Here is a 25,219-nt window from a genome sequence, read left to right as displayed (position 1 = left end):
CAACAAGGAGACGAAGCAGAATGCATCATCAGAGAGGGTGTTCAGCATGGTTAGAAAAATAGTGACAGAGAATAGAACAAGGATGGACAATTCAACCCTTAACTCAACAATGAGTAGATGAGTGTTATGTGTGTGTATATGTGTAAATAAATGAACACTGAAATTCAAGTATTTCTTTATATATATATATATATATATATATATATATATATATATATATATATATATATATATATAAATAAAAGAAATACTTGAATTTCAGTGTTCATTTATTTACACATATACACACATATATATATATATATATATATATATACATACGTACATGTGTAAATAAATGAACACTGAAATTCAAGTATTTATTTTATATATATATATATATATATATATATATATGTATATATATATATATATATATATATATATATATATAAATAAAAGAAATACTTGAATTTCAGTGTTCATTTATTTACACATATACACACACATAACACTCATTGATATATATATATATATATATAAATAAAAGAAATACTTGAATTTCAGTGTTCATTTATTTACACATATACACACATATATATATATATATATATATACATACGTACATGTGTAAATAAATGAACACTGAAATTCAAGTATTTATTTTATATATATATATATATATATATATATATATATATATATATATATATATATGTATGTATATATATATATATATATATATATATATATATATATATATATATATATATATATAAATAAAAGAAATACTTGAATTTCAGTGTTCATTTATTTACACATATACACACACATAACACTCATTGACTTGGTGAATTCACCAAGTCAAGTATTTCATATATATATATATATATATATATATATATATATATATATATATATATATATATATATATATATATATATATATATATATATATGCCCTGCGATGAGGTGGCGACTTGTCCAGGGTGTACCCCGCCTTCTGCCCGATTGTAGCTGAGATAGGCTCCAGCGCCCCCCGCGACCCCAAAAAAGGGAATAAGCGGTAGAAAATGGTAAGATGGATGGATATATATATATATATATATATATATATATATATATATATATATATATATATATATATATATATGAAATACTTGACTTGGAGAATTCTAGCTGTAAATAGACTCCTCCCTCTTAACCACGCCCCCACCCCAGCCACGCCCCCACCACACCCCACACCCACCTCCCGAAATCGGAGGTCTCAAGGTTGGCAAGTATGGTCCTATTTGCTCCGATTGGCCATGCCACTAAATTAGGTACACCTGCACATTCTAACCAGAGTCACACCAAGTACCTAGAAATAATAACACGGTTTTGGGAGGTTTTACTACAACAAAGTGTTGTTTTTTTTAATTGTTGTAGTTTTTTGCAGCAATAATTTGACCCTCCTGTGTGTCTTATTAGAGTGGCCAAAACATTAGGAACGGCTTTTAATATGATGCAGTGAAATTGTACATCGCCTGTACATCTCCTCTCTGGGGAGGAGGGGGGGTACTAGGATGACAGGGGATGCAAAACAATAACATATACCCCCATTATTTATTATTTACTTTTTACTTTTTAAATTATATCTCAATTCTGTACACTGCTGGAATTTTAATTTTCTTGAGGGAACTCTCCTGAAGGAATCAATAAAGTACTATCTATCTATCTATCTATCTATCTATCTATCTATCTATCTATCTATCTATCTATCTATCCATCCAACAATATTGAACACTTTTATTTTGATACATTGTTGGTGTACCTAATGAACTGCCTAGCAAGTGTTTATTTTGTTATAAAGCAAAGTCAGTTGATGATCCGCTGCATATTAAAAAAATAAATAAAACATTAAATATGACCTGCTTAAGAAGGAATATTAGGTAATGTTACGAGAAAAAAGTTGCTTGCTATGGTAAAATAAATTCTACAAAAATGTTGTGAAATGTTGTAGAATTTATGAATGAAACTTGAAAGAAATTAGCATTCAGTCATCTCCCAATATAGTTGCCTTTATTGACTATGAAAAAATATTTTGGTCAGAGTGTTGTTGTTTTTTACTTTAAGAAAAAATGTAATCATCATCTACTTTACATTATATTGTAGTTTAGTTTATTATTTCTTTGGTCAGTGGTCAACAAAATTATCAAACAGTTTTACACAAACAAACAGTTGTACATTCATACATTGAAAATGTTGCAGACCGAAAGGATTTAGGCTGATGTTGAACGCTTATTGCGCTTAACCCTATAAACAATGTCAAATACAAGATGAGCTTCCAAAACTTATGAAATTTCCTTTGCACAACATATTATAAATACACCTTGTACACAACATTAACACTGTTCAATTATATACACAGTAAAGACATGTGAAATATCCTTGTACACGTGTTAGTTAAACCTTTGTACCAATTATATACTATATACAAACAATTATACTTCTATTATTATTCATATCCCACATTTTGTTTGTAATTAATATTGATCATAGTATTAACTACTGTGTTGATTTTTCCAAGACATTGGTCTTAAAGTGTTTTTTAGATGTGTGAATGGAACTGGAACATTTTAAGGAATCATCCAAGCTGGACTAATTTCAGCGATCCTTGAACTCATCGTCGTTTGTTTACGTCTACAACTTTCTCCGATGCTGCCACAGAAAGACGGGTTCAATGCCACTCCTTCTTTGTCTCGTTTTGTCCACCAAACTTTTTATACTGTGTGTGAATGCACAAAGGTGAGCTTTGTTGATTTCATTGACTTGTTGGAGTGCTAATCAGGCATATTTGGTCAATCCATGACCGCAAGCTAATCGATGCTAACATGCCATTTAGGCTAGCTGTATGTACATATTGCATCATTACGCCTCGATGGTAGGTATATTTGAGCTCATTTAATTTCCTTTACTTTTGTTCTCTGTGTATTTAATTTATATTTGCATGTCTCATGACACATTATCTGTATGTAATATTGGCTGCATTTCTCATAGTTCTTTGTGTGCCATGTTGTTCCAGACCACAGCAAACATTACACGCTTGCAAAGATTGTAATTAGGGATGCCCGATAATGGCTTTTTGCCGATATCCGATATTCCGATATTGTCCAACTCTTTAATTACCGATACCGATATCAACCGATATATACAGTCGTGGAATTAACACATTATTATGCCTAATTTGGACAACCAGGTATGGTGAAGATAAGGTACTTTTTAAAAATTTTTATAAAATAAGATAAATAAATTAAAAACATTTTCTTGAATAAAAAAGAAAGTAAAACAATATAAAAACAGTTACATAGAAACTAGTAATTAATGAAAATGAGTCAAACTAACTGTTAAAGGTTAGTACTATTAGTGGACCAGCAGCACACACAATCATGTGTGCTTACGGACTGTATCCCTTGCAGACTGTATTGATATATATTGATATATAATGTAGGAACCACAATATTAATAACAGAAAGAAACAACCCTTTTGTGTGAATGAGTGTAAATAGGGGAGGGAGGTTTTTTGGGTTAGTGCACTAATTGTAAGTGTATATTGTGTTTTTTATGTTGATTTAAAAAAACAAACAAAAAAAACCCGATACTGATAATAAAAAAAACGGTACCGATAATTTCCGATATTACATTTTAACGCATTTATCGGACATCTCTAATTGTAATAAATCCATTAGAAGAAGACAGCCTGCCGTTTCCTTAAACTTGGACACACACATCTATACCTTTGGCCATTCTGAGAAAGTAATTTCCAGAAGTTACCTCATCCTGTGCGAAGCCTCCATTTTACTAATGATTTCCAATGTTGCAAAAATGTGTAGAATAAAAATTTGCGTCAGCCTCTGATAGTAGGCTAATATAGCTAATATAGACACACCACGTGTTGCCTTCATTATAACACTTATGTGTATGTAAGGCTTTTAATTATTTTTTTTGTATTTTTGGTCCAATATGGCTCTTTCTGTTATGAACTGGTCAAGGGGGGTGACCCCGGGATGCAGAGACGGGAGGCAAGTTTGAAATACAAAAAGGAATACATTTAATACCGTAAGTCAAAAAGTGTAACAAAAAGCGATGGGGCAGAAGTGCACACCATGAATATTAACAAAACAGGTTCCTCAGTGGAATATATATATATATATATATATATATATATATATATATATATATATATATATATATATATATATATATATATATATACATATATATATATATATCAGTGACGTGCAGTCACTAGAGGCAGGTGCCATCATGGAAAGAAAAAAAATGTAAATTTTTTTATTTTTTATTAAATTGTTATATGTATCCAGTGATTATACTATAAAGTTATTTTCCATTTAACTTCACCCGTTTTAGATTATTTTTATTTAAAATCGCTGAATTTTCACATTTGCCGTTCAAATACTGAGAAGAGACGGTGCGGTGAACAGCAGCCAGTTGAGGCACGTCACTCATTTGTGCCTCACCATGAGTGACTCGGCTAACTGCTGGCCTGCTGTGCAGTGAGACCGTATTGCTATATGAACTATATTATACATTTCCATAGTTTAGTTAGCTGAGGTATATAATGTACAGTGTATTTTGTCAACAACTGTATGTGTGTAACGTATTTCTTGTGCTGAGCGATCATAAAACGGCTGCAAAAGACGCACTGGCTGAGGCTCGCCTCCTGCACCCCCGCCGTAGAATGCACGGCAACCCCTGACGGGAGTGTTATATCAACTAAAGCCCACACTTAAACTTTCCACGTGCAAGATTGAATCTATTTAAAAAAGTTATTTCATAAGTAGCCAAAAAGTGCAAAAACAATAATGTTCGTGTTGGAGGAGTTGTGAATGACTGCAGGGCCACAACATTAGGTACACCTGCAGACTGCAGGTGTACCTAATTCACAACTCCTCCAACACGAACATTATTGTTTTTGCACTTTTAACAAAACAGGTTCCTCAGTGGTTGGCAGGGGGGAAAGCCAGGGCGCGCCAAGCACCGCATAAAGTCTTTGCTGCCTCAAGGAGGCTAGGGAACAAACACAAAGAAGTTAGAAATAACAGGACAAGGGAAAGCAACGTACCACGGGGCGAAGTAGGCGCATACATGTGCGGAGTTCGGGAAACAATGACCAGCAAGGTCAAGCTGTAGGTGACGAGCCTAAATACTGGCGGGCTAAATGCGAGCAGGTGTGTCACCAGGTCCGCACCTCGCCGAGGACGAATCACTAAAACACAGGTGCAGACAACAAAGAAGGCAGGAACACACTAAAACACAACACTTTCAACATTTTGGGTTGCCGACCCCTGCTGTAAAGCATACTTGCCAACCTTGAGATCTCCGATTTCGGGAGGGGGGTGGGGCTGGGAGGGGGCGTGGTTGGGGGGCGTGGCTAAAAGGGGAGGAGTATATTTACAGCTAGAATTCACCAAGTCAAGTATTTCATATATATATATATATATATATATATATATAACAAATACTTGACGTTCAGTGAATTCTAGCTATATATATATATATATATATATATATATATATATATATATATAACAAATACTTGACGTTCAGTGAATTCTAGCTATATATATATATATATATATATATATATATATATATATATATATATATATATATATATAGCTAGAATTCACTGAATATATATATATATATATATACGTATATATATATTTATTTTATTATATGTATAAATATATATATATATATACACGTATATATATATATATTAATTTTATTATATATATATATTTATATATATATATATATATATATATATATGTATATATATATATATATAAAATAAATACTTGAATTTTATTTACACATATACACACACATAACTCATCATTGTTGAGTTAAGGGTTGAATTGTCCATCCTTGTTCTATTCTCTGTCACTATTTTTCTAACCATGCTGAACACCCTCTCTCATGATGCATTGATGTGTGGCACACACAAAAGTGCTTTTATCAAATGCACTAGATGGCAGTATTGTCCTGTTTAAGAGTGTCACAACATTGCTGTTTACGGCAGACGAACTGCTTTACGGTATACAAAAACGTGACTGCTCTTGTTGTGTGTTGTTGCCGCGCTGGGAGGACGTTAATGAAACTGCCTAACAATAAACCCACATAAGAAACCAAGAACTCGCCCTCCATCATTCTACAGTTATAACGTGATTGGGCAGGTATGCTGGTTATATTGTGGGTTAGCGGACTCAGGTCCTCATGGACCTGAGTCCGCCTGAATTTCGGGAGAAAATTTGTACCGGGAGGTTTTCGGGAGAGGCGCTGAATTTCGGGAGTCTCCCGGAAAATCCGGGAGGGTTGGCAAGTATGCTGTAAAGTCTGGTCACTCCTGTCATAATAATGTGATTTATTTTTTATTTTTCCTATACTTTCACAGTTGCATCACACTCTTGTTCATGTTGTGGTGTGGCACTCAAGTCAACACAAGGACAAGTAAGTGCTTGACTGGGGAAAACATAAATAAATATAAATGTAATGTGTTTTTTTTTTTGCCTATTTGCTGTAATAGCGCGAAACAACAAAATGGTCGACTATGTGAGGCCACGCTTGTGCAAAAGATGCAGGTAAAGATCATTTCTTAGTTGAGGTTTTTTTTGTGATTTTCCACTCACAGGTTTTATTGTCAGGATTCTTTAGGTGGTGCGTTGGAACATCCGAAGTGGCAGCAGTTGAACTTCAGCGCTCTGCTGCAGCCGCGACCTCTCATCCTGGAGCACACCTCAGTAAGAACCCAATGAAGTGGAAAGAACCGCATGAAGAACCACACAGCTCTTCTTCTGTTTTTATTCAGGAGGACATTTTGGCTGACGCAAGCAACCCGGCCGTGCAGCTGTGGACAAGCCTGGTGAGTTCAAGCAAAAGTAAAGGATGTCACCAATGAGCCTTTTATTACCCTGTAAAGTAGATTAGATTAAAATAAGATATAAAGATTAACAGGATAATGGCAACATTGACTCTTTCTCCCTTTGTGTTGCCCTTTGAAATGGTGTAATGTGCAGCTTCAGGCCTCACGCAGTCCATCACAGCTCAGCGCGTGTCCAACTCAAGTAAGACAAAAACAGAAACGGTCGAATACACCAAACTTGGGTTGTGGAATGAAAAAGAAAAAGTGACTTTTGGCTGCTGTGTGATTCTGAAGGAGCGACCTTATTTGAGGACGCCGCTCAACTTGCTCGACAACAGACAGGAAGTGGATAACCGCGGCGCTGCTTTGCAAACAGACCCGGTAATTTATCCATTTAAAATCATTCATAATTCATTACTGTATCCATCCATCCATCCATCCATTTTATTCGGCTTATCCGAGGTTGAGTCGCGGCGGCAGCAGCCTACGATTAATGTACTGTAATATTAATACGTACAAGGTGTGTATTATCATTGTTAGAACAGTTCTGTACTATTTTACATTTATTATTAATGTTCTAATTATAACTCATCGTAGTTTGTATGTGCTTCCGTGTTGAATTGATATTGTATTGTCACGTGTTATGAATCATGATATAGTAACAATAAATATAAGTTGCAATACATGGCAATACAACATAAATACAACAAGGAAATATATTTAAATAATAATAAACAATAAATACAATACTAAAATAAATCTATTTTCCTAATTTTCATTAAAAAGTTCTAAATATAGTAATTGTAAAATATGATGATTACAATGAACAACAAACATAAATATTGAATATGAAAAAAACGCAATAATATTTATATTGTTTACTGCGCAATATTATATTTGTTGTTTTATTTATTAGTTATTTTAATTTTATTTTTAAGTTATTTTCCTGTTGTATTTTTGCGTAGAATCTTTTTAAATATTATAATACATATCATGACACTAATACTACTAATAATAATAAATACAAAAACCTATATTTTGTTTTATATATATATATATATATATATATATATATATATATATATATATATATATATATATGTATACAGTATATATGTGTGTGTAATAGAAATACAACAGTACATTAAAATAATAATACATATTAAATACATATTAAAATAAAGGTAATATTTTCATATAAGTTCTCATTTAAATAATTGTAAATTATAATTATTACAATTATTTTGATAATATAATGAATACATGTACACATATTTTAGTAATAATAATAGTGTTTTGCATTAAATAAATATAAAATATAGTAAATATAATATTTTCCATTTATACATTTTTTACTGATTGACCCTCTCAGAAGAAGTATGTATAATAATTTTACATCATATATTTAATAATTAACTACTACAATATAATATTTACTGTTTACTGTTGTTGTATTTATGTTTTATTGTGTCAAAACATAATATAAATCATAATATTACTACTAATAATCAAGGGCACAAAAAACAAACAAACAAAAAAAAAAAAATATATATATATATATTCAAACAATTACAATATACAATAAATACAGGTATACGTAATATAGAATCGGCTAATGTTTATACTGCATGTATACACATTATATATGTATAAATGTATATATAATATATGTGTGTTGTTCAGGTCATGGGAAGTGAGATACCTTGCACAGACCGTCGTCCATCTCCAACAACACCAAAGTCAGGTACTGAAAATGACAACATGATCCTTTCATGGGAGTGACAACATCGCTTTGACTCTTGTGTGCAGTTCATGACCTCCGACCCGCAGACATCAAGGTGGTGGCAGCTGTGGGTGACTCTCTGACAGTCAGTGTCTTCTCCTATATATTGATCCATATTGGCCGATTTTTCTGGATAATCAATATGTCAACAAACATTTGGCTACTGTGTCGTGTAACGTGGCAGGCAGGAAATGGCGTTGGTGCGAAGTCTGACAATCTTCTTCTGGTCATCAACGAGTACAGAGGACTGTCATGGAGGTAACATTAAAGTATATGACAAATAAGTATGTTCAGTATCTTGGTACATCAAGCACATTTATGTGTTTATTTCTTACCTTTTCAGCATTGGTGGGGATGAAAATATTACCACAGTCACCACTCTGCCAAGTATGTATTCAGATTACATATATATATATATATACATACATACATACATATATATATATATATATATATATATATATATATATATATATATATATATATATATATATATATATATATACACACATATATATTAGGGTTTTTCAGGGTATACAGGTATTAGTATAGTACCGTGATACGATTGAATCATTTTCGGTACTATACAGTCTCTTAAAAGTACCGGTCGCGTCGAAGTCACGTCGTGACATCGCTGATTTATGAACAGACAGGCATGTTCGGCGGCACACAACCACAGAGTACTTACAAGCAGACACAGTGTGTAGACAGAAAAGGGAGAACGGACGCATTTTGGCTTGAAAACTAACGAGAAAGGTGAAGTTATAACACTGAAACACCCTCAGGAAGAGGTGCTTTAAGACAGTGATACCCAACCACCGGGCCGCGGATCGATTGGCCGCACAAGAACAAAAAATAAAAAATAAAAAAAATAAAAAGATTTTTATTTTTTATTTTTTATTAAATCAACATAAAAAACACAAGATACACTTACAATTAGTGCACCAACCCAAAAAACCTCCCTAACCCACTTACACTCATTCGCACAAAAGGGTTGTTTCTTTCTGTTATTAATATTCTGGTTCCTACATTATATATCAATATATATCAATACAGTCTGCAGGGATACAGTCCGTAAGCACACGTGATTGTATTTTTTATGACAAAAAACTACGTACCGTATTTTCCGCACTATAAGGCGCACCTAAAAACCACAAATTTTCTCAACAGCTGACAGTGCGCCTTATAACCCGGTGCGCTTTATTACGATTCATTTTCATAAAGTTTCGATCTCGCAACTTCGGTAAACAGCCGCCATCTTTTTTCCCGGTAGAACAGGAAGCGCTTCTTCTTCTACGCAAGCAACCGCCAAGGAAAGCACCCGCCCCCATAGAACAGGAAGCGCTTCTTCTTCTACTGTAAGCAACCACCCGCCCCCGGAAGAAGAAGAAAAAACGCGCGGATATCACCGTACGTTTCATTTCCTGTTTACATCTGTAAAGACCACAAAATGGCTCCTACTAAGCGACAAGGATCAGGTTCATGAAAAGACGCAATCTCTCCATCCGCACACGGATTACTACCGTATTTCACAGCAACTGATATTCCTGTGAACCGCACTGTGGAACGGGAGCACGTACGGTGAATATTCGCACCACAGGGAATGAGAAGTCATCCTTCACTGTGGTTCTAGCTTGCCATGCTAACTTCCACCCATGGTGATATTCAAAAGGAAGACCTTGCCAAAAGAGACCTTTCCAGCCGGCGTCATCATAAAAGCTAACTCGAAGGGATGGATGGATGAAGAAAAGATGAGCGAGTGGTTAAGGGAAGTTTACGCGAAGAGGCCGGGTGGCTTTTTTCACACAGCTCCGAAGGCGAACACACCTTCACTAAGACGGGCAGACAGCGCCGGACGACATACGCCAACATTTGCCAGTGGATCGTAAATGCCTGGGCAGATATTTCGGTCACAACTGTGGTCCGAGCTTTCCGGAAGGCAGGATTCACAGAACTACTGGACAACAACAGCGACACTGACTCCGATTACTTCGACGAGACGGAACCGGCCATTTTGGATCCCACGCTTGCGCAACTTTTCAATTCGGACACCGAAGACGAAGAATTCGAAGGATTTACGAATGAAGAATAACTTCAGAAGGTGAGCGCTATGTTTATTTTGTGTGTTGTGACATTAACGTTCGAGCAACATTATGTTGCTATTGCTCTACACCATTTTGAATTTTACTATGTTTGTGATTGCACATTTGCGTACATTTTGGGACAGAGTTGTTAGAACGCTGGTTTTCAATATATTATTAAAGTTTGACTGACCTATCTGACTGTTTTTTTTACATTCCCTTTAGCGCAGCGTAGGCGCGGCTTATAATCCGGGGCGGCTTATTGGTGGACAAAGTTATGAAATATGTAATTCATTGAAGGTGCGGCTAATAATCCGGTGCGCCTTATAGTGCGGAAAATACGGTATATATATATATATATATATACATATATATATATATATATATATATATATATATATATATATATATATATATATATATATATATTCCTTGCTCACTATGAATATATATAAATTAAAAACAAAATAAAATTAAAATAACATTTACTTCTACATCACAAATATATTCTGTGTTATGTCAAAGTAGTGATATTTATGTATTTGTACAGTGAGAGACCCTGTGTAATGTGTGTGTGTGTGTGCGTCCGTGCGTGTGTGTGTGTGTGTGCGTGTATTGCGCAGACATCCTAAAGGAGTTCAACCCTTCTCTGACGGGCTTCTCTCAAGGAATAGGCAAGGCCGACTCTCCTGGAGCCTTCCTCAACCAGGCTGTAGCCGGGGCCACGAGTGGGTCAGTCATCCTCACTTCCTACTGTCATTCCACTTTTACCAACTTTAATTAACTCTCACTACTAATCAATGCAGCTTGTGCAGGTCGTTACATGCTTAAAAGTGGCTTAAATTTACAACACGACTGTCATAAATTGTATATTCGGGGTGTACCAATCCAATATTGATATCGATCTGATATCAACAAAAAACAAGCAACGTAATATATGGGTTTGGCTCTAAAATGTCCAGCGTTTGTGCTTGTGCAAAGCTCATACTTGCCAACCTTGAGACCTCCGATTTCGGGTGGTGGGGGGAGGGGCGTGGGGGTGGGCAGGGTCGGGGTGGGACGGGGGCGTGGCTGGGGGCGTGGCTAAAAGGGGAGGAGTATATTTACAGCTAGAATTCACCAAGTCAAGTATTTCATATATATATATAGATAGATATATATATACATCTATATATATAGATGTATATATATATATATATATATATATATATATATATATATATATATATATATATATATATATATATATATATATATATATAAAATAGTGACAGAGAATAGAACAAGGATGGACAATTCAACCCTGAACTCAACAATGAGTAGATGAGTGTTATGTGTGTGTATATGTGTAAATAAATGAACACTGAAATTCAAGTATTTATTTTATATATATATATATATATATATATATATATATATATATATATATATATATATATATATATATAAAATATATATATATATATATATATACATATAATAAAATAAATATATATATATGTATATATATATATATATATATATATATATATATACATATATATATAGCTAGAATTCACTGAACGTCAAGTATTTCTTATATATATATATATATATATAGATATATATATACATCTATATATATATATGTATATATATATATATATATATATATATATATAAGAAATACTTGACGTTCAGTGAATTCTAGCTATATATATTTACATATATATATATTTATTTTATTATATGTATATATACATATATATATATATATACGTATATATATCTATTTTATATATATATATATATATATATATATATATATATATATATATATATATATATATATATATATAAAATAAATACTTGAATTTCAGTGTTCATTTATTTACACATATACACACACATAACACTCATCTACTCATTGTTGAGTTAAGGGTTGAATTGTCCATCCTTGTTCTATTCTCTGTCACTATTTTTCTAACCATGCTGAACACCCTGTCTCTGATGATGCATTGCTGTGTGTCACGCACAAAAGTGCTTTCATCAAATGCACTAGATGGCAGTATTGTCCTGTTTAAGAGTGTCACAACATTGCTGTTTACGGCAGACGAACTGCTTTACGGTGTACAAAAACGTGACTGCCGTTGTTGTGTGTTGTTGCCGCGCTGGGAGGACGTAAATGAAACTGCCTAACAATAAACCCACGAGGACCTGAGTCCGCCTGAATTTCGGGAGATTTTCGGGAGAAAATTTGTCCCGGGAGGTTTTCGGGAGAGGCGCTGAATTTCGGGAGTCTCCCGGAAAATTGGGGTTGAGGGTTGGCAAGTATGGCAAAGCTGGACAGCCAGTTAAAATCCAAATGTCCTCCAATAAGCACACAAGGTTGGTATTTTCTTGTATTTTAGTGGAGTCATTTACAAAATGTAAACATGGTAGGCTATCGGCTACCATTCTAATATTTTAAGGGTCACCAATATATGTTCTAGGACGGAGGTCGGCAACCGGCGGATCTAAAGCCCCATGAGGCTCTTTAGCGCCGGCCTCGTGGCTCTCTGGAGCTTTTTGAAAAATGTATGAAAATGCAAAAAGATGAGGAAAAAATATATTTTTTGTTTTAATATAGTTTCTGTAGGACAGACATGACACAATTCTCCCTAATTTTGGGGGTGGGCGGGGTCTAAGGGGGGAGGAGTATATTTATAGCTAGAATTTACTGAAATTAAAGTATTTCTTCTATATCTATATATATATATATATATATTGTTGCATTTTTGTTGCGTTTCGCTTGATTGTAAAATATGTCGATAGAAAAATATGTTGTCAATATTCAGTGTTTTATCGTTCGTAGTTAATATTATTAATCCCACATTCTTTATTTTCATGTACAAACGTTTGTACATTCTGGGTGTCTCATTCAGTAAAAAAATTTAAAATTCCATTCCGTTTTTTAAGGCGGTCTGTCATAACGTTTTTAGTATTCAATCAGACATTATTGTGAGGTTTTATATTAGTGTACCTAAAAATAGATATACCAGCCCCCAGACACATTTTCTTCTCTAAATTTGGCCCCCGAGTTAAAATAATTGCCCAGGCCTGCCCTAGGGTCACAACGTTAATTTATGTTTGATGAAACGTGAGAGGTAATCTTTGAAGACGGACATCACTGAAGGCCTAGGTGGGAAACGCACGGCCCGCCACTGACTAAAAGTCACACTAGAGAGAGTACAGTATCATGAACTAGGACTTCTCATACACGTGTGAAAATAGAAGAACCTTCACTATTTGATCAATTAGTGAATGGAAATGATTAATGAATGACTGTTACTTTTTTTCTTTTTTTTTTTTTAAGTGATCTGGTGAAACAAGTGCGCGCCTTAGTGGCCAGGATGAAAAATGACGCGGTAAATGACACAGGCCTAAAACAATACTAGTACAGTAGTAATAATAATTGTTGTCATGTTTATTGCAGAGAATTGATTTCCACAACGACTGGAAAGTGCTCACCGTGTTCATTGGCGGCAATGACATATGTGACTTCTGCACGGACAGCGTGAGTTTTTAATTATTTAATTTGCAATTTAAATATTGCTTTGGTATTAACGTGAGCTTTGTTTTTCTTCTCAAACAGGTGTTTTTCTCACCCAGGAATGTGGCGGCCCGTATCCGTCAAGCTCTGGATATACTCCACGATGAAGTACGGCTGACTTTCACACGCACAAAACCCTTCTAAAGCGAGTTTACAAGCTGCGTTTCCTACCGTGTGCTGTAGGTTCCACGTGCGCTGGTCAACCTGGTAGAGCTGTTGGACATTATACCGCTGCGTAATCTGCATAAAGATAATACTCTGGGCTGCCCCACCTGGTTTGTCAGGTCAGCCGTGCTTGCCGTTATTCAAGTTCAAAAGCTTACGATGTGGCAATCGATGCCATGTTTCATGTGTTTGTGTTTCAGAATAGTTTGCCCCTGCGTACTGAAGCCAAAAGATGGCTCGGTTGAACTCCAGAAGGTCAACGAGTACAGTAGAGCTTATCAGGTACTTACTGTAAATACTTTAGTACTTCCTGGCCACAACATGCTTTGGTTTGTAGATGTGTATCAAATTAATATATAAAAATAAATACAATGAATGTATTTAAAATAACATACTATTTTCCATGAGTTAATTAAGCTGTGAAATAAAATCTGAAAGAGATAAATGTATTAAGAAATATAGATAGATATCAAATCAAATCAAATCAACTTTATTTATAGAGCACATTTAAAATTTACCACAGGGGTAGCCAAAGTGCTGTACAATGAACAGGTTAAAAGATAAAACGAGTACCGAGCAAACACAACACAACCCAAACAGAACACGATAAAAAAAAAAAATAATTAAAATAGAATTAATAAAAACATAAAAACATAAAAACAGGATCACAGCAGGTGTATTATGGGGCGCCATTGCAGGATGGATATCACTCAGTGTTAAAAGCCATGGAATAAAAGTATGTTTTTAAGAGAGATTTAAAAACAGGAAGAGAGGAGGCTTGTCTAACACTCAGGGGTAGGTCGTTCCAGAGCTTGGGAGCAGCAACGGCGAAAGCTCTGTCACCTCTAAGCTTCAGCCTTGTGTCAGGGACCGTCAACAGCAGCTGATCGGCTGATCTTAAGGATCGGGTGGGGCAGTAAGGCTGAAGGAGGTCGGAGAGATAGGTTGGCGCGAGGTTGTTTAGACATTTAAAAACAAATAAAAGGAGTTTAAAATGTATTCGGTAACGCACAGGGAGCCAGTGAAGGGACGCTAAAATAGGGGTGATGTGCTCACGTCTGCGGGTCTGTGTTAGCAGACGAGCAGCAGAGTTCTGCACGAGCTGCAGGCGGGCGAGGGAGGCCTGGCTAATGCCAACATACAGGGCATTGCAGTAGTATTATTAATAAAATAAAATAAAATAAATATATAAAAGAAAAGAAGTGAGAATATCTCCATGTTAAGAAACTCGACTGCGGCTCCGCGATGATGTCTTGTTAGGAAACACAGACACGCCCGCCCGGCCCACACACACACACACACACAGCACCTCTTCTCTCCCTTGTGACACAAGAACATTCAGAAGGACGACACTGCAACTCTCCAATAAAACACACTCAGATCTTCTGTTTCTAGCCGATACTACATCAAAAATAACGTAAAATAACGCAGTAACGCATCATGTAGTAACGGTAACTGAGTTATTGAATATAAAAAATAACGCGTTGGATTACTAGTTACCTACCGAAACTAACGCCGTTAAAGTAACGCGTTACAAAGTAACACGTTAGTCCTAACACTGGTTATTATTATGCTGTTTGTTACTTATGTATGTTATGTAGCAGCTATTTAAAATAGTTTTGTCAATTTGTTCTGGCCTGAAATAAATTGGCCCTTTGAAACATATCTTTGTCTTTGTGTGTTGTATGGAGACCACATTGCTTAGCAGAGTTCAGTGATGCAAATTTATATTAAACCTATTTACTTATTTATTGGCCTATAAATGGCCAATTTCATATATTTCAATAGGGATGAAAAAAATAATGAATTAATTCTAGTTGTAATCAATTATTCATTGATTATATACCGTATTTTTCGGAGTATAAGTCGCTCCGGAGTATAAGTCGCACCGGCCGAAAATGCATAATAAAGAAGGAAAACATATATAAGTCACACTGGAGTATAAGTCGCATTTTTCGGGGAAATTTATTTGATAAAATCCAACAACAAGAATAGACATTTGAAAGGCAATTTAAAATAAATAAAGAATAGTGTGAATGTTGTCTGTCTATCTGTGTTGGCCCTGCGATGAGGTGGCGACTTGTCCAGGGTGTACACCGCCTTCCGCCCGATTGTAGCTGAGATAGGCTCCAGCGCCCCCCGCGATCCCGAAGGGAATAAGCGGTAGAAAATGGATGGATGGATAGTGAACAACAGGCTGAATAAGTGTACGTTATATGAGGCATAAATAACCAACTGGTATGTTAACGTAACATATTATGGTAAGAGTCATTCAAATAACTATAACATATAGAACATGCTATACGTTTACCAAACAATCTGTCACTCCTAATCGCTAAATCCCATGAAATCTTATACGTCTAGTCTCTTACGTGAATGAGCTAAATAATATTATTTGATATTTTACGGTAATGTGTTAATAATTTCACACATAAGTCGCTGCTGAGTATAAGTCGCACCCCCGGCCAAACTATGAAAAAAACTGCGACTTATAGTCCGAAAAATGCGGTAATTGCAAAATCTAATCAGAAATTGAACATATTCATTTATTTATTTCATGGCAAAATGTATATATTTTTTGGAGGTCTGGAATGTTGTATACAGTATAAAAATAATTATTTATTCAATTAACTATTGAATATTTAAATTGGGGCAGCATGGTGGAACAGGGGTTAGTGCATGTGCCTCACAATACGAAGGTCCTGGGTTCGATCCCCAGGCTCGGGGTCTTTCTGTGTGGAGTTTGCATGTTCTCCCCGGGGTACTCCGACTTCCTCCCACCTCCAAAGACACGCACCTGGGGATAGGTTGATTGGCAACACTAAATGGGCCCTAGTGTGCGAATGTGAGTGTGAATGTTGTCTGTCTATCTGTGTTGGCCCTGCGATGAGGTGGCGACTTGTCCAGGGTGTACCCCGCCTTCCGCCCAAATGCAGCTGAGATAGGCTCCAGTAACCCCTGCGACCCCTAAAGGGACAAGCGGTAGAAAGTGGATGGATATTTAAATTGTAGCTAGTAATGTCATGTCTGTGTAATCATCATGTTTTGTTTTAAGTCATGTTTTGTTTAGTTTCTGGCTTTTCACTCCCTTGTCTTGTCACCATAGTTACCCATTAGTTTTCACCTGTCACGTCACGCACCTGTTTCACGTCTTGAGTCACGCACCTGTTTTCGTTAATCATGTCTGTAGTATTTAAGTTCAGTGTTTTTCAGTTTGTCTTTCTGACGACCTCACACCACATTTATGCTCTGTCCATTGTTTCATGGCCATGTTCACGCTGCTCCTTTTTTGTCCAAGCCAAGTAAGTTTTTGTTCCATGTTTATAATCTTTTTGTTTTTCATAGTTTATTCTCCGCCACTGTGCGTGCTTTTCATTTGTACTTTTTGCTATAGTCTTTTGGTTTCATAGTTTATTATCCGCCACTTTGCGCACTTTCATTTATCCCTTTTTTTTGATATATTAAATTGATATATTAAAACCCATGTACCTTAATTCCCGTCTCGCCCGTGCCAACTTTCCGTTGCACCCCGGAAAAGCAAACTCCCAAGATCAAGTCCTGACAGTAGGTCGTCAGCAGACCCGCTTTTCCGTATCTGAGTTGGACATTTTCGACTAGGCTTCTTGGGCGGTCCTGTGCGCGATGGAGGAGGAAACGCGGCGCTACTCCTCCATGGAGTATAGAGACTTCATTTGGTCCCAGGACGACACAGCGTCACCTCAGCTACGGAAGCGCCGCCAAAGACGAAGGACGTCAGGAAGAACTTCCGCGAGCCTGCAGGACACGCCGCTCCCACATGCCCCTCCCCCTCCGGGCGGAAGCAAGCAGCAGCCAGCCCGGTTTCGCCCTGATGACGTCAAAAACCAGGATTTTTTTTTTCTGAATTCTTTTTCTTTTGATTCCCCGCTCCCCAGGACTCAAGCCACACCCAAGACACAAAACAATTTTTTTTCACCCACTCAATCCCAGATACAAGAAAGACAATTTGGACAATTTAATGGGGAAGTTTCTGCCCTCCTCCGCCCACCCCTACAGAGAGTTCCAGACCGCAGGGGAGGGGGGAGCTGGGGTCAGGAGCTGTGTTGGTGGGGTGGCTCGGCATCACCATGCCAAGCCACAGCCTCCCTCACGGCCGCCACCACCAGTCTACCGACCTGTCAAGCCACAGCCTCCAGCACGACCGCCCTCACCAGTCTACCGACCCGTCAAGCCACAGCCTCCAGCACGACCGCTCTCACCAGTCTTTCGACCTGCCAAGCCGCAACCCCCAGCTAGGCCACCTCCACCTGCTCCAAGGCTAGCTCCTCAGCTAGCACCAGCCGCTGCACCTGTTGCCGCACCAAGGCTAGCACCAGCTCCACCACGCCAAGTTCCACGGCAGACTCCAGTACCCGCACCACGCCTAGCCGCATCATGCCAAGCTCCGGTACCAGCTCCACGCCGCCAAGCACTGCCTAGCCAAGACCAAGACCCTCCACGCCAAGTCCAAGACCAAGACCCTCCACGCCAAGTCCAAGACCAAGACCCTCCACGCCAAGTCCAAGACCAAGACCCTCCATGCCAAGTCCAAGACCAAGACCCTCCACGCCAAGCCCAAGACCAAGACCCTCCACGCCAAGCCCAAGACCAAGACCCTCCACGCCAAGCCCAAGACCAAGACCCTCCACGCCAAGCCCAAGACCAAGACCCTCCACGCCAAGTGCCGCCAGTCGCAGCTCCACGACGCCAAGTGCCGCTAGTCGCAGCTCCACGACGCCAAGTGCCGCCAGTCGCAGCTCCACGACGCCAAGTGCCGCCAGTCGCAGCTCCACGACGCCAAGTGCCGCCAGTCGCAGCTTCACAACGCCAAGTGCCGCCAGTCGCAGCTTCACGACACCAAGTGCCGCCAGTCGCAGCTTCACGACGCCAAGTGCCGCCAGTCGCAGCTCCACGACGCCAAGTGCCGCCAGTCGCAGCTCCACGACGCCAAGTGCCGCCAGTCGCAGCTTCACGACGCCAAGTGCCGCCAGTCGCAGCTTCACGACGCCAAGTGCCGCCAGTCGCAGCTTCACGACACCAAGTGCCGCCAGTCGCAGCTTCACGACGCCAAGTGCCGCCAGTCGCAGCTTCACGACGCCAAGTGCCGCCAGTCGCAGCTTCACGACGCCAAGTGCCGCCATGCCAAGACCAAGACCCGCCATGCCAAGACCAAGACCAAGACCCGCCATGCCAAGACCAAGACCAAGACCCGCCATGCCAAGACCAAGACCAAGACCCGCCATGCCAAGACCTAGACCAAGACTTGCCATGCCAAGACCAAGACCAAGACCCGCCATGCCAAGACCAAGACCAAGACCCGCCATGCCAAGACCAAGACTCGCCATGCCAAGACCTAGACCAAGACCAAGACCCGCCATGCCAAGACCAAGACCCGCCATGCCAAGACCAAGACCCGCCATGCCAAGACCAAGACCCACGCCAAGACCAAGACCCACGCCGAGCTTCGCCGCCTGACGCGCCACGCCGAGCTTCGCCTCCTGACTCACCACGCCAAGCCACGCCTGCCACGATGACGACGCGCCTGCCTCCCCGTCGGCCACGGATATGGCCGCTACCTGGTCGCCCGCCACGCCAAGTGCGCCCACCTCCCAGTCGGCCACGAATGTGGCCATTCCCTGGGCGCCCGCCACGCCAAGTGCGCCCACCTCCCAGTCGGCCACGAATGTGGCCATTCCCTGGGCGCCCGCCTCGCCTGCTGCAGCGGCGTTCCACTCGCTGTCGCCACCTAACTCTGCCCCGGTGGATACGGGGACACGTGGTCTGGCGACCCACCGCCATGTCCCCCTCCCGCCCTCCCATGACTCTTGTTAATTTTTTTATGGACATCTGGTATCTGTCCTTAAGGGAGGGGCTCTGTCATGTCTGTGTAATCATCATGTTTTGTTTTAAGTCATGTTTTGTTTAGTTTCTGGCTTTTCACTCCCTTGTCTTGTCACCATAGTTACCCATTAGTTTTCACCTGTCACGTCACGCACCTGTTTCACGTCTTGAGTCACGCACCTGTTTTCGTTAATCATGTCTGTAGTATTTAAGTTCAGTGTTTTTCAGTTTGTCTTTCAGACGACCTCACACCACATTTATGCGCTGTCCATTGTTTCATGGCCATGTTCACGCTGCTCCTTTTTTGTCCAAGCCAAGTAAGTTTTTGTTCCATGTTTATAATCTTTTTGTTTTTCATAGTTTATTCTCCGCCACTGTGCGTGCTTTTCATTTGTACTTTTTGCTATAGTCTTTTGGTTTCATAGTTTATTATCCGCCACTTTGCGCGCTTTCATTTATCCCTTTTTTTTGATATATTAAATTCATATATTAAAACCCATGTACCTTAATTCCCGTCTCGCCCGTGCCAACTTTCCGTTGCACCCCGGAAAAGCAAACTCCCAAGATCAAGTCCTGACAAGTAAATTATCTCTGAATGAACCTGCTAATTTATTTTTTGATGACCGATGCATTTATTCATCTCATGACTCATATATTAATTTGTTTTATGTTCGATATAATTTAGTACTTTTTTTTCCACGACTGACTTGTTGATTTTTTTATTTTATGACCAATGTATTTATTTTGTCACCAATTTAGTGATTTATTTATTTCACAATTGATTTGTTAATTTAATTTTATGACAAATGTTTTTATTTCATGACAAATGGATATATTTTGTGACTAATTTCTTGATTTATTTAATGACTGATTTTTTATTTTTTATTTTTATTTTTATGGCCAATATGTTTATTCTGTGACTAACTTCGAAATGCCTTTATTTTGTCACCAATAGTTTTATTGAGTCACCAATTTAGTAATTTATTTTACAACTGATTTAGTAATGTATTAATTTTTGACCAAAATACTTACAGTATTTTGTGACAAATATAATTGGATGTTTTTTGTATGACAAATGTATTTATTTTTTGACCAATTTTATAATTTATTCCATGACTGATTTCTTAGTTGTTTTATTGTATGGCCAATGTATTTGTTGTTACCAATTTAGTAATTAATTTTTTTCACGACTGTTTTGCTGATTAAATTTAAGACAAATGTATTATTTTGTCATCAATTTGTTAATTTGTTTATTTCCCAATTTAGTAATTTATTTATTTCATGACTGATTTTCAATTCATTCATTTTATAGCCCATGTATTTTTTTCATTACCAATTTAATTTTTATTTTATTTTACGACTGATTTAACAATGTATTAATTTTTTGACAAAAGTATTTATTTTGTGACACATGATTAAATATTTATTGACAATGACATGACAAATGTGTTTCTTTTGTGACCGATTTATTGATTTTTTTCATGACTGATTTATTTTTCTTAACTTTATGATTGATGTCTTAATTAATTTATTTTATGACAAATGTATTCATTTTGTGACCAATTTCCTAATTTATTTCACAACTGATTTCTTACGTTTTTATTTTATGACATTTTATGAATTTATTCCATTGCAAATTTAGTAATTTATTTATTTCACGACTGATCTATTTGTTTATGTATTTTATGACAATTGTATTTATTTTGTGACCATTTTTTTTTTTCTAACTGATTTCTTTAATACATTTATTTTATGGTCAATTTATTTATTTTGTTTCCAGTTTAGTAATTTATTTAATGACTGATTTATTCATGTGTTTATTTCCTGACAAATGTACTTATTTTGTGACCAATTTCTTAATTTATTTCATGACTGATTTCTTATTTTTTTATTTTATGACCAATGAATTCATTCCATTACAAATTTAGTAATTTATTCATTTTACGACTGATATTTCAGTTTATGTATTTTATGACAACTGTATTTATATTGTGACCAATTTTTTTTTTTTTACTTCATGACTGATTTCTTTAATACATTTATTTTATGGCCGATGTATTTATTTTGTGTCCAGTTTAGTAATTCATTTCATGACTGATTTAACAATTCATTAATTTTTTTTGACAAATGTATTCATTTTGTGACCAATTTCCTAATTTGTTTCACGACTGATTTCCTGCGTTTTTATTTTATCACATTTTATGAATTTATTCCATTGCAATTTTAGTAATTTATTTATTTGACGACTGATCTGTTAGTTTATGTATTTTATGACAATTGTATTTATTTTGTGACCATTTCTTTAATATATTTCATGACGGATTTCTTAATGCATTAATTTTATGGCCAATGTATTTATTTTGTTTCCAGTTTAGGAATTTATTTAATGACAGATTTATTCATTTGTTCATTTTCTGACAGATGTGCTTATTTTGTGACCAATTTCTTAATTTATTTCATGACTGATTTCTTATTTTTTTAATTTTAGGACCAATGAATTTATTCCATTATGAACTTAGTAATTTATTTATTTCACAACTGATCTATTAGTTTATGTATTTTATGACAACTGTATTTATATTGCACCCAATTTTTTTTTTTTTTTTTCATGACTGATTTTTTTAACACATTTATTTTATGGCCAATGTATTTATTTTGTTTCCAGTTTAGTAATTTATTTCATGACTGATTTAGCAATTTATTCATTTTTTTTGGACAAATGTATTTATTTTGTGACCAATTTATTGATTTATTTTGTATGACAAATGTATTTCCATTTGTTACCAAATTAATCATTTATTTATTTCATCACTGATTTTTTTTTTCATTTATTTATTTTATGACAATTTTTTCTATTTTGTGACCATTTCAATGATTTCTTTATTTCAGGATCAGTTTATAGACAAAATGTATTTGACGTTAAATTTAAATGACGTTAACCTTGACTGCGCTACCTTTTGCTGTGTTTGTTCCCAGCATGCAATGCGGGAGCTGGTGGACTCCGGGCGCTATGACACACACGACAACTTCTCTGTAGTACTGCAGCCTTTCTACAGAGAAGTTTTCCTCCCTACTTTGCCGGTAACAGAAGGCGCACGTCCCAAACATCCCTTTCCATGAAAGCCCACTCATGCACGCACTTCCTAACTCCATGTATTCTCTGCAGGACGGAAGGCCCGATCGCTCCTACTTCACACCTGATTGCTTTCACCTAAGCCAGAGAGCTCACACTCTGATGGCGAGAGCTCTGTGGAACAACATGGTAGGAAGCGGCAACGTAAACACGCACATTTTGGCTCGGATGCTTAAATATTTCAAAGTGAATGGCTGACTTTTCCTGATCTTGTAGCTGGAGCCGGTAGGAAACAAGACGTTCACGCAAGACTTCATGGCCGGGATTGATTTAAAGTGTCCTTCTGAGGTGGACTGTTTATTAACCGTTATTACATGTGCATAATTAATAAGTGTGTTTGTTTTGGTCCCTGCCAGGCTGCTCCATTCTTCAGAACAGCTGCCAACAGCAACTACACTTTCCCAGGACCTACGCCGACTCCTCCTCCAGTGACCGTAAATTGACTCCATTTCCTGTGTAATCTCTGTGAGTGTAATCTTCCTTTTAAAACACTTTTTTGTGTTTAGAATTGGGGCAGCGACTTCTCTTGCCTCAACACGCATCCATCTGACCCTGTGCCCACGTCAGGTAAAACTCAATCAACAGATTCTTTCACACAGAGAATCTGCCAAACTGCCTCGCGAGATCCGGCATCTCTACCCCTATGCCTTTCATACAGAACCCAGCGAAGACTCTTCTATGCGCTTTCACACTGCATCTAAAAATCAGATCGTGTTGTTGCTTTTTATACAGAACAGTGACATAACAAAACTAGTTTTTATCATTTTAAGAATACAGGATAGGATAGGATAGGATAGGAGAGGTCTTTATTGTCATTGCACAAGTACAACGAAACTTTGTTTTCAGCACAAACCCGTTCAACATCCATCCATCCATCCATCTTCTTCCGCTTATCCGAGGTCGGGTCGCGGGGGCAGCAGCCTAAGCAGGGAAGCCCAGACTTCCCTCTCCCCAGCCACTTCGTCCAGCTCCTCCCGGGGGATCCCGAGGCGTTCCCAGGCCAGCCGGGAGACATAGTCTTCCCAACGTGTCCTGGGTCTTCCTCGTGGCCTCCTACCGGTCGGACATGCCCTAAACACCTCCTTAGGGAGGCGCTCGGGTGGCATCCTGACCAGATGCCCGAACCACCTCATCTGGCTCCTCTCGATGTGGAGGAGCAGCGGCTTTACTTTGAGCTCCCCCCGGATGACAGAGCTTCTCACCCTATCTCTAAGGGAGAGCCCCGCCACCCGGCGGAGGAAACTCATTTCGGCCGCTTGTACCCGTGATCTTGTCCTTTCGGTCATAACCCAAAGCTCATGACCATAGGTGAGGATGGGAACGTAGATCGACCGGTAAATTGAGAGCTTTGCCTTCCGGCTCAGCTCCTTCTTCACCACAACGGATCGATACAGCGTCCGCATTACTGAAGACGCCGCACCGATCCGCCTATCGATCTCACGATCCACTCTTCCCTCACTCGTGAACAAGACTCCAAGGTACTTGAACTCCTCCACTTGGGGCAAGATCTCCTCCCCAACCCGGAGATGGCACTCCACCCTTTTCCGGGCGAGAACCATGGACTCGGACTTGGAGGTGCTGATTCTCATCCCAGTCGCTTCACACTCGGCTGCGAACCGATCCAGTGAGAGCTGAAGATCCTGGCCAGATGAAGCCATCAGGACCAAATCATCTGCAAAAAGCAGAGACCTAATCCTGCAGCCACCAAACCGGATCC

At 37.8% G+C, this 25,219-nt stretch overlaps 1 protein-coding gene across 1 annotated transcript in view; it reads left to right on the top strand.

The window, feature by feature from the left end:
* The window catches only part of plb1 (phospholipase B1), a 68,743-nt gene that overhangs the window by 10,549 nt on the left and 32,975 nt on the right, over positions 1 to 25,219 (top strand). The window contains exons 7-27 of the mRNA XM_061968060.2: positions 6,443 to 6,498; positions 6,575 to 6,629; positions 6,693 to 6,788; positions 6,857 to 6,910; positions 7,065 to 7,112; positions 7,205 to 7,291; positions 8,594 to 8,654; positions 8,720 to 8,778; positions 8,878 to 8,951; positions 9,037 to 9,080; positions 11,398 to 11,506; positions 14,109 to 14,160; positions 14,229 to 14,309; positions 14,388 to 14,453; positions 14,529 to 14,629; positions 14,711 to 14,792; positions 23,346 to 23,450; positions 23,536 to 23,631; positions 23,719 to 23,790; positions 23,859 to 23,936; positions 24,009 to 24,069. Of these exons, the coding sequence (XP_061824044.2) occupies positions 6,443 to 6,498; positions 6,575 to 6,629; positions 6,693 to 6,788; positions 6,857 to 6,910; positions 7,065 to 7,112; positions 7,205 to 7,291; positions 8,594 to 8,654; positions 8,720 to 8,778; positions 8,878 to 8,951; positions 9,037 to 9,080; positions 11,398 to 11,506; positions 14,109 to 14,160; positions 14,229 to 14,309; positions 14,388 to 14,453; positions 14,529 to 14,629; positions 14,711 to 14,792; positions 23,346 to 23,450; positions 23,536 to 23,631; positions 23,719 to 23,790; positions 23,859 to 23,936; positions 24,009 to 24,069 (1,537 nt within the window). The remainder of the gene's footprint in view (positions 1 to 6,442; positions 6,499 to 6,574; positions 6,630 to 6,692; positions 6,789 to 6,856; positions 6,911 to 7,064; positions 7,113 to 7,204; positions 7,292 to 8,593; positions 8,655 to 8,719; positions 8,779 to 8,877; positions 8,952 to 9,036; positions 9,081 to 11,397; positions 11,507 to 14,108; positions 14,161 to 14,228; positions 14,310 to 14,387; positions 14,454 to 14,528; positions 14,630 to 14,710; positions 14,793 to 23,345; positions 23,451 to 23,535; positions 23,632 to 23,718; positions 23,791 to 23,858; positions 23,937 to 24,008; positions 24,070 to 25,219) is intronic.

Source organism: Nerophis lumbriciformis, linkage group LG08, assembly GCF_033978685.3.
Source record: "Nerophis lumbriciformis linkage group LG08, RoL_Nlum_v2.1, whole genome shotgun sequence".
In the NCBI taxonomy this organism is placed as follows: Eukaryota; Metazoa; Chordata; class Actinopteri; order Syngnathiformes; family Syngnathidae; genus Nerophis; species Nerophis lumbriciformis.
This window is presented reverse-complemented; position numbering and strand designations above follow the sequence as displayed.